Source organism: Podarcis raffonei, chromosome 3, assembly GCF_027172205.1.
Source record: "Podarcis raffonei isolate rPodRaf1 chromosome 3, rPodRaf1.pri, whole genome shotgun sequence".
Classification (NCBI taxonomy): domain Eukaryota; kingdom Metazoa; phylum Chordata; class Lepidosauria; order Squamata; family Lacertidae; genus Podarcis; species Podarcis raffonei.
The window spans coordinates 44648492-44661317 of record NC_070604.1 but is presented as its reverse complement, the minus strand read 5'-3'; the positions used below and the strand labels follow the sequence as shown (position 1 = coordinate 44661317).

At 39.1% G+C, this 12826-nt stretch overlaps 1 protein-coding gene across 4 annotated transcripts in view; it reads right to left on the bottom strand.

Annotated features, from left to right (window-relative positions):
* The window catches only part of ORC3 (origin recognition complex subunit 3), a 34731-nt gene that overhangs the window by 19992 nt on the left and 1913 nt on the right, over positions 1 to 12826 (bottom strand). For 2 of the 4 annotated variants that reach the window (XM_053381427.1, XM_053381426.1), the window contains exons 3-10: positions 11072 to 11169; positions 9423 to 9567; positions 5988 to 6092; positions 4349 to 4500; positions 3588 to 3724; positions 1845 to 2004; positions 1536 to 1649; positions 487 to 620 (exon numbers count right to left, since the gene is read on the bottom strand). In XM_053381427.1, coding sequence (XP_053237402.1) covers positions 487 to 620; positions 1536 to 1649; positions 1845 to 2004; positions 3588 to 3724; positions 4349 to 4500; positions 5988 to 6092; positions 9423 to 9567; positions 11072 to 11169 — 1045 coding nt within the window. The remainder of the gene's footprint in view (positions 1 to 486; positions 621 to 1535; positions 1650 to 1844; positions 2005 to 3587; positions 3725 to 4348; positions 4501 to 5987; positions 6093 to 9422; positions 9568 to 11071; positions 11170 to 12826) is intronic. The other 2 variants (XM_053381429.1, XM_053381428.1) reach the window with 1 other exon arrangement.

Genomic DNA, 12826 nt, shown 5'->3' with positions numbered 1-12826 from the left:
TCCATTAGAATTCCATTCAATTAGAATCTCTTAAATAAAGGTCTGGATGGTTAATAGCAACAACAGTCTTGGAAATGAAGTAAAAAAAAATGGAACTAAAGCAAGTTGATAGAGGGAAAGGCACAGGAAGATCAACTTTTTGACTTCCAGAAATCCTGCTAATGGTACTCCATTGCATGCTGCTATCAAGGAAAGTTGATTTTCAGTTTAAAATGGAGCTTGCACATTCAGCACAGCAAGTGGCTGCAGCAAAAATGGCAAAAGTACCCTCTAGCTGCAAACACAGTTTGTCTCCCATGAATGCATAGATCCATTGGAATATGGTCATTTTCAAGACCAGGTTCCAGAGACCTCTCTGCACAGCATGCATGCAGTCTCATATGAAATTACACACAACTATACGAGCCATATGTAACCACATGTGAAAGGCTAAACTTGAAAAGAAATTCACCTAAAGGCAGGCAGTGATTTATTTTCATCTTTTACCTTCTAAAAGATGGCAGTCTTCGAATGTTTTCACACTGACTGTGTGATAACGTTTCTGTTCTCTTCCTAGCTTCTTGGAGCTCACAGCACAGCACACTGAGTGGGTGGGAATAACAATGCTCCAAAAGAGAGAGCTGCAGGCACCAAGGTCATCACAGTACATATCAATGCTGAGATTTCAAAATTTTATTTTCCAAAATATCAGAACTATTGTTAGCAATTGGAAAAATATATCTATTTTGTTAAATAATTAGCATCAAGCTGAAACCATGTGCAATGCATTTTTAAAAATATGGCAGTAAATCAGGTTACAGAAATCACTTGCTTCCCTAAAAGGCAAATGAATAATTATCCACAGAGACCAATAATCAACCACTTTGCTTTTTTCATTCCTCCCTGCTCTGCAACCGCAACCAACACCACTGGTGCTCAGTATTATATACTCTGAACAAATAGCAATTATGCCAGTTGTAGAGTACATTTTCAATATGCAACTGGATGGATTAGTTATGAAACCAGCCCATTAGTGTATACATAACTGATCTGATAGATTTATTCACTGGGACAGCAGTGTTACAGAAATATATCATGCTGACTCCATGTATTTTCATGAAGGAATCGCTCAATAGATTTTGTTAAAGTTTACAAATTTTATCTTCCCACCCATTTGTTTCCTATTTCCTTTTTCTTCTGAGTGAAATCAATCAGCCAAACCACTGTTGTTTCATTTCAATGGTGTAAGACACATGCGTGGTCCCCAGCTAAATGAGCGATTGTAACCTATCAATCTGTTCTAGGTGAAACAGTGCCATTACATATGTGGGGATTTTGTACACAGAAAGCAGACATCAAAGAGAAGGGTTTTTCTCCTCTCCATGCCAGTTCTGTTTGTGCAGGGAAGTAAGTAGAAGTACTCAATCATATGAAACCCAGTTGCAGTCTGCAGTGTTATTATAATCCAGAAACTGCCTTAATTTTCACAGTGAAGTAGTAAACCTAAGTTTGCTAGAAGTGTAACATCTAAAGTTCATCAACTGTGTTGTTCTTACCTGAAATCCCTTGATGAAGTTCTGAACAGAGAAATCATGGTATAAAAATATATTTATTAGCACCTGCAGAACTTTCTCACTAAGTTTAAAGGGAAATTGGCTTGTTAGGAGTAGCTGAAGTAAAAAAGAAGAAAATAGCATTTATTAAAACCTTGCTCCTTTCAATTTATTACATAATTTGGTGGGTTATCCCAACATATACAAGACATATTTAAAAGGGTGCTGCCTTGCATTCAAAAATCTACAGTTTTACTTTTATCATATCGTTTAATAAAAACTACTTTTTCCTTTGTAGTTAAAGGCAATTACCTTGTCAATTACTTTAGTCAAATGCTCTTTGCATGAAAGAGACTGGAAGAGCTCTATGCATAACGAAGAGGAAACTGTGTGAGGAAGTAACTTATGGATGATCATTGGAGAGGTGGCAATTCCAAAAATAAGTACCAGTGGAAATTCTTGTATACAATGACTATGGTACATAAGAGAAAAAGAGAGGGAGGGAAAATTAAATTTGTATATTGTGATCAGAGGGCAATACATTCCAACACCACCCACCCATTAAACAATACAGTGGTGTCAATATTAATGAGGCAAGGAAGCAAAAACATAATTTTACAATTCATAGCCTCTATTCATGTGGAATGTGGCCTTTAAATCCTTCTGGCCATCCTAGTTTTGGCATGTACAACTTGATACATACCAAAGAGAATGGAGCTAATCAGCTGCATATTGTGGCCTGTCAGGGGCTGACATTCCCAGGAAGACATCAGAAAGAGGAGCTTTGTCAAGTCCTTTGTTGGCTAGTATAACATGGCTATTACACTGTGCTCAGTTTAATAGGTACACGTTTTGCTGTGCCAGTTATCACAGAATCATGGGGTTTTGATTAGAGGCCACTTAGTCCAACTCCCTGCTTAGTGCACTATGCGTAGTTCAAGACCGCAGGCAAGATGGAGAACCTGCAGCCTTGAACTACATCATCTATGAGGATTGATAGTGCCAGCTAGGGCCAATGGGAGATGGGAGTCCAGCAACATCTGGACAGCCAGAGCTGCAGCTGAAATATATATTTGAAAGTAGATTAAAAATAAATAAATCTGAAGCTTTCCTTTTAATCTCAAATTCAAATTATAACTGAAAGTGATATATAGAACAAAGGAAACACACAAGGTTGTGTGCAGCAAAAATTAAGTACTACACAGCAAGAAAGTCTGGATTCTTTGTAAACTATGCAGACAAAGACAACTTTCACATGTTTGTTTATTTGCATGATTTATTCTACCTCTGCTGGTGCAAAGACAGGTAAAGTGTGGTGCAGGGTGCAAACACAGTCCTTGCTCCTGAAGATGCTGCTCAGAAACCTCCTGGCTTTGAGATTCCATCCACTAATGCACTCATACTTTCAAGCCTACCTTCACAGAATTAGGAGGTTGACTTTTGTGCCTAATCATTATTTTATATTTAAACGCACAAGTGCCACTGGCTTTGTTACTGTCGTGCTTGCGTCAATAAAAAAAAAAGAAAATGTAAAACTATGCTGAGGCTCTTATTTGATTTCTAGACCACTTCTCAGCTAGCTCCGCCACTTTACGTCAAGCCAGTGTTTGTTCAGAAATCCCAGAGATTTTTCCTATTTTGTTCTCTAAATATCTTTTGGCTATTATTCTAGGCACACTTCCTGGAATTTTTTTTTTACAACTAAATCCACCATGCAATTTCATTTGGGACTACTCAAACAAAAGTCCCATTGAGTTAAATGAGATATATCACTCACAGGTAAGTATGCACTGCATTGCAACCTTATTGGCTTACTTTGGGGGGGGGGATGCATAGGAGTGGGCTGCAAGTCTGCTTCCACATTTGAATTGTACACATCACTGTGCCCCCAGCCTATAATTTAATCTTCAAATGACACAACAGAGTAACCCGAACCTGTATTTGTACTTACTATGAAACAGACAAATAATAATAATGCAGGCACAAGTCAAGATTATCAGTTGCTTTCATGAATTAGAACAGACCCCGCCCCCCTTATGCAATCTATCATATTACCTGCTAATAAATATGAAATCTTGCAGAACTTTGGTTGTGAAACTTTCCAAGTCTTTGAAAATAACTACAACTGGAGGAGATTCCAGATGTCTGGAAGAGAACACCCTTTTTCTGCATGGAGATTCGGTATCGGTTTCCTTCAAGTCATAGTGCATGTTGGGGGGAAATACGAAAAGAAAATTAAACCTCTCATCAAAAATAACGCTCCAGGGGCATGGTTTGAAGGCAACATGATGCAGCAACCTTGCTGAAGCTAAATAGGCTTAAAATCAGTGCCTGGATAGGAGATTTTGATGAGTTCATGGTGAATGAGAGATGGAATATACATGTAATTAACATATATATACAAAGTGGAGTGGAGGATAAACAAAAACCCTCTCTTGTGTTATCTTAGCTTGTGTTAAGACTGACAGTGTAAATTGTTACCTTAGCAAGACCAAGGCACCATCTGCGCTATTGATTTAAAGCATCATCATACAACTTTGAACAATCACAGCTTCCCCCAAAGAATCCTGGGAAATGTGCTGTGAGTTGTTAGGAAACCCCTATTCCTCACACAGCTACAATTCCCAGAATTCCCTAGGAAGAAGGATTATCCATTAAAGTACTTTGCATCTATCCCAACACAGGATTTATCTTGATGTAATCTACACCTCACCAATAAAGCTATTTAACTAGATGGGGCAAATCAGGGAAAATTTTTAGCGGGAACTAAGTCTGGAAAACAGTGACACTTTACAAGAGGCAATTCTGAAGCTTACCTTGGTTATGTTCCTATACCAATCAATAAGAGATGCCACGGAGCAGCGGATCCGATTTGAGGAAGGCTTGGAATATTCTTCTTCGGATGAGTCCACATCTACATGACAACCCATCAGCTGAATCATCAGCTTTTGCAGAAGCTGTTTTATGCCTTGACAATAAAAATATACATACACAAATATTTAATAATGAAAATGCTAGATTTCTCAGCAATCTTGTTAAAAAATAACTATTTTTCAAGGAATTATGCGACTAAGACTTGTTCACTTCACTCATTTTCATTCACAGACTAAACCAACCAACCAACCAACCAAATCCTGTATCAAATTTACATCAAAGGTAAACCAAGTTCTTCAGCCTAGATTCTTAAAATATAGAAAACTGAATAAAGTGTGCTTATTTTGCATAGTTTAAAACAGCACCACTCAGTATAGAATTCATGCTTTGCACATAAAAGTTTCCTGATTCAGTTTGTGACACCTCCAGTTAAAGGTCTCAAGCTGGCAACAGGAGCAGCACTGAATATGCACTGACCACTTGCATCTCTATAAAAGACAATCACACAGTGCAGGAGGTCAGGCAAACTTCAGTTTTTTGTTTGGAATGTTACCAAACCTGTAATGTGTTTATATACAACACATAATACATACAAAAGTCATTTGACTCTCTTATGTGTAAGAACTTGAAATAAATAACTCTTCTTCATGCTGACCCCATTGCAAAAAAAACCCACAAAACCCTTTGTACTCAAGATACCCCCACAACTTCTTGTGTAAATGACTAAACAACAACAATAGAATGAAAGGCTTCAAACCCACTGAACTAGTCATGTTAGAATATTAATGCTCCCAGTGCGTTTCCAAGCACAATTCAAAGTGTTGGTGCTGACCTTTAATGCCTAAACTGCCTTGGCCCAGTAATCCTGAAGGAGCGTCTCCATCCCCATTGCTGAGCCCAGACACTGAGTTCCTCCTCCAAGGGTTTTCTGCTGGTTCCCTCACTGCGAAAAGCGAAGTTACAGGGAACCAGGCAGAGGGCCTTCTCAGCAGCGGTGCCCTCCCTATGGAACACCCTCCCTTCAGATGTCAAGGAGATAAAGAACTATACAGTTGTACCTTGGAAGCCGAATGGAATCCATTTCAGAAGTCCGTTCAGCTTCCAAGGTGCAGCTTCCGATAGGCTGCAGGAACTTCCTGCAGCCAATTGGAAGCTGCAGAAGCCCCACTGGACGTTCAGCTTCCAAAAGAACGTTCGCAAACCGGAACACCCACTTCCGGATTTACGGCGCTCGGGAGCCAAAACGTTCGTCAACCAAGGTACGACTGTACAACTTTTAGAAGATATCTAAAGGCAGCCCTATATTGAGAAGTTTTCATGTTTGATGTTTTCTTCTGCTTTACATATTCTGTAAGCCACCCAGAGTGACTGGGGAAACCAAGCCAGATGGGTGGGAATAAGAATAAGAATAAGAAGAAGAAGAAGAAGAAGAAGAAGAAGAAGAAGCACTTTGATGAAAGCAAACATTGACTGCCAAGGCTAATGATGGAAAGGCCTAAATATACTGTATTTCTAGGGATACTTCCCATATTCCGCATGCTACTTAACTAAAAAGCCTCTTCAAGTTATTGCAGTATTTACCTGGGCATTCTTTGGACCTTAGGGACACTACAAAAGGAGTAACATCATCATGGAGAACTTCTGAGAGGCTTTTAAATGTCAGATCATGGTCCATAACATTGACACCTAGGAGTAAGACAAGTCAGAATTGTGCTGTTTGCATTTAAACATGACAAAATATACTTTTCTATCATGCTTACCATATAGTCATTTTACATTTGTAGAGGTAAAACAGTAGCAATGTGGATGACTATCTTGAACTATATCTACATTGTACTTGTTAAATATATCTTTTAATATATACAGTCATACCTCAGGTTGAAGTAGCTTCAGGTTAAGTATTTTCAGGTTGCGCTCCGCAGTGACCCAGAAGTAACAGAGCGTGTTACTTCCGGGTTTCGCCGATCGCACATGCGCAGACACTAAAAATGACGTCACGCACATGCGCGGAAGCGGTGAAACGCAACCCCCATACGCGCAGACGCATCTTATGTTCTACTCAGGATGCGAACGGGGCTCTGGAACAGATCCCATTCGCATCCAGAGGTAGCACTGTACAGCAAGTCTCAACTAGAACTTGCTTCTAGGAAATTCATCCATAGGATTGCAGCCTGAATTAGAAAAAAGTGATTAACAAAAACATTTTTAACTTAAGGGAAGGCTCCATATATAAGCTCAGGAACAACCACTTTATCTGTCTTGCATATCATAATTTATTTTAAAGGTCAATATATTTTCTAGTACTCTTCTCTAGTGAAAGAAGGAAAAGGAAAATTTACAAGTACATCAGAAGTAGGAGGAAGGATAAACAAACTGTGGGCTGACTGATCAATAAAGCAATCAACTTTTGTCAGAAGATGCAATCTTAACTGCTCGGTGCCTATTTCCCTTCCAAAACTTCTGAAGAAATTAATCGTGGCCAAATAATAAGCAAAGTCACCATTTATAATATGTGAAGGACAGAAGTCAGGGTTTTTTAAAAGAGCTGTTTAAGTAGTATTTCACTACTTTTAATTAAACTAGGGTATACTTTCTCTGTGGCAAAGAATTGGCTATAGACATTTAAGCCACTAACTGTTACCATAAAACAGGAGATGTCCAAACTGATCAGACACAACAATATAATGCTTAACCTCACAGAATATCTGGAACAATAGGCCTGCTAGCTTAAAAATCTATATCCAGGATGTTATTTGGGGTGGGTGGGTGGAAAATATAAGGAAACCCATTTTAAAAAAAATATAAAGATCTCATTTTTTAAGCAAGAACACTACCAGTAGCCAATTTGGATTTTATTTTTTTTTTGGTGTTTAATTTCAACACACACTTAAATTGCTCCAGTTCCAGCATTCTCATTTGCCCTTTTTCATGTCCTGTTCTCAAGGAGAAAACAGATGCTGACAGACTGAATGAGACAATGGGAGGGGGGAGGGTGCATTAGAATCTACAACCATTTGTGGTGTTGGAAGTAGATTGCTCAGACAGAGGGGGAGCTTCTGTACTTGTTATGCCTCATTATGAGGCTGACATGAGAACTGGCTCTTAGACAAAGGAACTGAGGACATACTGTTAAATCTACACATAAATGCAAAAATGCAAAGAGCTAGAAATCCAAAAGGACATCCTCCCCTCACACGGCTGTGATCCAAAGGTCATGCAACTAGTAATGCATGCCCAAGGGAGATTTGGGCCTTTGTTTTAGCTCTCCATATTAAAACTGAGACGAAGTTCAAAGGCAGTTAGCAATATAGCAAAGGCATCTGCAGCTTGAATGAAGAAGCAACAAAACAAGAAAAGGCATAGAAAAGCAAAGGCAAAAGAAATAATTTACACCCTAGAAGGAATGTGCAGACACAAAACTGAAATAACTAGGCTCTGGCAATGAAGGTGGCACATATCCAATAATTTGCAAACACATTAAATGTAATGAATCAGCAAAGGAAAGATGAGTGCTATCCTTCCATCTTTCCCAGCTCAGAAGCTTGGGAGGAGAGCAAGGCCTCACAGTTGCCCTGAGCTTCAATCACAGGATGGCATCCAGTGAGTCCTGGCCCCTCCACCAGCTGCTTGTGACAAACACAAATCTCTGCTAGCTACCAACATGAGCCAAAATGTTTAAACTATTTTACTCAGACAATAAACTCTGGTCTGGGATGACACCAAAATTAATTTAATAGCAGTTTCATCAGTTTGAATACATAATCTGGTCTGTATATTCTATACCTTCCCCACCATCTTCAAGAAAATATATTTTCCTCACTCATGCTTTTAGAAAATTGCTAGGACATCTCTACTGAGAAATATCTAAGGATTATTGGAAGTAAATCTAGGAACGCAACACTGTGGAAAAAGTAATCCTCTCAGATATAAGCAGTATCTCTTACCAGAGCAAGGGAGTTGTGTAATCCTAACCGAGTCTACTCAGAAGTAAGTCCTACTGAATTTAATTGACTTATTCCCATGTTAGCATTGCAGACTTGACAAGTACTGGATGGAGCTCAGCTGAGGAGAAAAGCTCTTTGTGGTTTGTCTCTCTGCAATGTGCATCTGCCTGTGTGCCCTTTTCTTGTTAAAAGTGAATGATTCACCTTACGTGACCAGGGCAGATCCCGTTTCTGACATACTGATCTAAAAAAAGTAGAAGCCCCAAACAACTCTGCTCTGTATGACATTACTAAAAGACCAAATACCCTTCAATTGCTTGGTACAGGCATTAAGATCAACAAATGGAACTAATTAGTCTTGTTACGGCCTGATGATTAATGCCTTATGGTAACACAGACATGAGTTTTCACTGGCAACACCGGTGTTATCACTCCCTGCTGAAACCCAAGGACCCATCTGTACTGGCAATTGACCAGTTGTAGAAGATGCACCTGTTTATACAGATATTCCTTTCATCTTTTGACCCAGGCCTTCTGGATTAATTGGTGTGGGTTGTATCTAACACTGGAAATAGATACGTTAGTGCAATGGGATTTCCCCTTCCTCTCCTCCCCGTATATGCCTGCCAAATCTGCTCCACAGTCCCCCAACTCTCTGCAGCAGATGGGGTTTGGAAGGGGGCTGCAGGTGGAAGGAGAGGAAGTGGAAGTTCCATTGCACATGCAGAAGTATGTTGCATGCATGGAACTGTGATGTTGGATACAACATTGCATTTTAATAGGATTGCATTATTGCCTATGTTAATTATAGCTGTTTATATTTAAATGTTTGTGTAATTGGCTTTTATACTTTGCAAACTGCTGAAAAGCCTGTGTTAGCATTAAGCCGTTGCCTGTTTGGCAACTATGTTGCCAACATGTCTAATCTGCCCATTAACAATTCTTAATGTTATGATCCTTGCCTGTATTAAGTCTTCTACCCAATCTCTCTTTTTTCTTAATTTTAGGATTCATACCAAGTTATGGCAGTTATTATAAATAAATAAAAATGCAATGCCAGATAAAACGTTACCTAGAACAACAGCTGCAGTGGGAATTTCACTGGACTTCATTCGACAAGCCCATTTTGTTTTCTTCTTTTGGAAGTCTGAATGAGATTGTCTCAAAAATGTTATGAGGTTATCAAACAATTTTTTATTCAAGTCCTCTTGTAGTTGCTGTTAAAAAGATAACATGCACAGAACTTTGTTAGTTGCCTGAATGAAGAGACGTATTGTTATTCCGTGTATTTTTAAAGAGCAGTCCCCAAAGGTTAATCAAGATCCAACAACACATAATTATTTAGGTTTCCTGGCAATTGTTTATAAACACTGTTTCTGTGGTTTCCATAGCTGTTTCAGTCAACTCATGATTCCGATTTAAATGTTCTATTTGAGTATGGGGTTCTTAAAGCCATTTAGACGGATATGGGGGATGGGGAATCAGTTGTAGGAAAAATTCAATTCCTTACTTGTTGCTACTTAAGACAGATATGACCCTAAAAAGTCAAAGATCTGATACCTTTAGCAGTTCAAAGACAACAGAAATTCCACAGAGTAGCTTTTATTTTCAAATGCTCCTCAGCAAAAAAAGGAACAAATTAAGTAGTAACTGAGACAGTGACATTGTTGAATTCCTGCTGAGGCCATACCACAAGATGTACAAGCAGAATCCAACTTGTTTCTGTCAGCCATAAGCAGGTGCGCCAACTCTAGGGGGCCAAGGTGTCTTTGACCCCTTCAATATTTGTTGGAAGGGGGGCTGTTCAAGCCTAAATATGTTTAGGTCAACTGCTACATATTTACAGATAGCAACAGGGCAGAAGACTGAAGTCTTAATAACAGCACTACATGAACAGTCTAAAAGGTAAAATAAAACCCTCTTTCAATTTACAAAACCTTCTCTACCAGGTTATCCATGGGGAATTTACATGCATATTGATGACCAAGAATGTGGAATTCATTCTCGACAGGAAAAAGCATATGCATGGTTGGCTCTAGGGATGTCCAATCTGTCTCCTTGTACAAGGAGCTAACAGCTCACACATTGTAGAAAGATACCCACAATTTATACAGATAGGCTGCAAAAAGTACTGTATTTTTCGCCCTATAGGGCCCATAGGACGCACCTAGGTTTTTTTGGGGGGGGGTTAAAAAAAATTATCCCCCCCCAGCCCCCAGAACAGGCTGCTGCCTGCAAGCCTTGCAAGGACTCGCAAGGCTTGCGGACATCTGCCCGAAGCACTGGGCGTCCTCCGGAGCGCACCCCGTGGTTTGGGCTGCAGGCTGCCGCCCGCAAGCCTTGCTAGGCTTGTGGATAGCTTCCTGAAGCCTGGAGAGCGAGAAGGGTCGGTCCGCACCGACGCCTCTCGCTCTCCAGGCTTCAGCGAAAGCCTGCATTCGCCCCATAGGATGCACACACATTTCCCCTTCATTTTTGGAGGGGAAAAAGTGCGTCCTATAGGGCGAAAAATACGGTACCTTAAGAGATTAAGGAGTAGTTTGGGTATAAAATATTGCTCAAAGTCTTGCTGTTTCACCCATTGTACAGGCTAAGTAAAAGAAAAGACTGCATATCACATTATTTCTTCAATGCAAGCATTTTCTAAGCTTCCTTCCCCCACCCAAGACACAACTGACTTAAGTAAATCTCATGGTTAATGTTAAAAGCAGCAACACTCACCTCTGTTTCACATTTAATCTGTTTCCATAACAACTGACAAGTATCAAATCGTAGCTCACTATCCTCTGAGTCAGTATTGCCTTTACTAAAATAGTCAGCTAGAAAAACAAGGGGGGAAATGACATTCACACTCAATATTTATAAAACAAATTTCCTCTCAAGCAAAAAACTTAAGTGCAACAGAATACTGAAGATTTCTTTTCACAGGAGAGGTATAAATTAACTGAGAGTTGCAACTGGTGTCAGGACAAAGCTCAGGAAGAAAGAAACCCCCACCAATAGCTATGAAAGATGTAAGATTTATACAGCCTCAGTATGGAATGCTGTATCCATAAATGTCAACCCAAATGAAGTCCTGCTGAGTTCATTTGGATTTATTACCAGCTAAGTAGGTATAAAATTGTAGCCAGAATCCCTAATTACATTTCACCACCATATTCCTTTAAGTCAGGGATGGGAAATCTTTGGCCCTCCAGATGCTACTGACTACAACTCCCATAATCTCTCACCCTCATTTTAGGTTTTCTGTGTCACTCCGACTTTCGTGTAGAAGAGAAAGAGGATCCAAGTATTTAGGTTTGCCCATAAAAAATCTTGAGCAATGTTGTATCATATTTACTTGAATAAGCCCTCTACAGAGGATAGATTCACACAAGAATTTTTCCAAAGACAAGGTGGTTCTTGTCAGTTGCCCAATGGTGAAGAGCCAAATTGAGCCCAAGCTTCATGAACTGGTCAATAAGTCTCTGGGGTTGAGATGTCTGTGGTCAGTATAATTGGGTTCTTTGCTGCTGTAGTTTAGTGATCCGTTGATAATATATCATTTTAAATGGAATGGCTTTATATTTTAAATATATTTTAGTTTGATCATTTTTGTTGTATTTTTTGTAAACTTAATGAAGAAGGGTAGCTTAAAATTTGAAGAAAAATAAATAATATATTCAGTAAACCCTATCCCTCCCTGCAAAATATTTTCATGGCAAACAGTAAAGAGAACAATATACATGGAAGACATATGCAGAACTGGTTTCCTTGCATATTATTCAATGCATGCTATAGAAAAGCACTCAACTTTGAAATATGTTGCTTTTTATTTCCAGGTATTGTTCCCAATGATGGAGGGCAATTTTAAAAAATCTAATCTAGCACAATATGGGTAAGGTAAAAATAATCAATACAAGAATGGCGATAATCCTTTGGATTATTTTAGCAGCGACTCCATTTTAAAAAGATTTTCCCTAGTTAAAAATACATACAGTCCAAGTGTAGCTGCACCATAGATTTGAATATTGGCATTATGATATTGGCTATTTTATTTTCAATTCCTTTCCTAATGCTTCCTAGTACAGAATTCACCTTTTCACTGCTGCTGCACATCTATCCTTGTAAGCTTGCCTTTGCTCCTGAGGCATAGCCACTGTATTATTTCCATTTACAGATGGGGAACTGAGACTCACAGAAAATGACTTGCCTAGGATGAGACCATACATATGTTGGCTAAAAATCCTTCAACACCCATCCATGAGCCCAAGGCTCATTTCAAGTTTATGAAGATGAACAATGGACTTGACCATGGTCAGACAAGAGAGGAAGGTCAAAGGCTGAGTTGCAGTTGATTGAACTGAACAAGAAAGGAGCAAAATGACATCTAAGAAGCACCCTCATATACTCAAAAGAACACTATTTCACTTTTACTTACCTTGAAAACAGATAGACATACTGTCCTACTATCCTTGCCTTTAAAAATACAAAGGA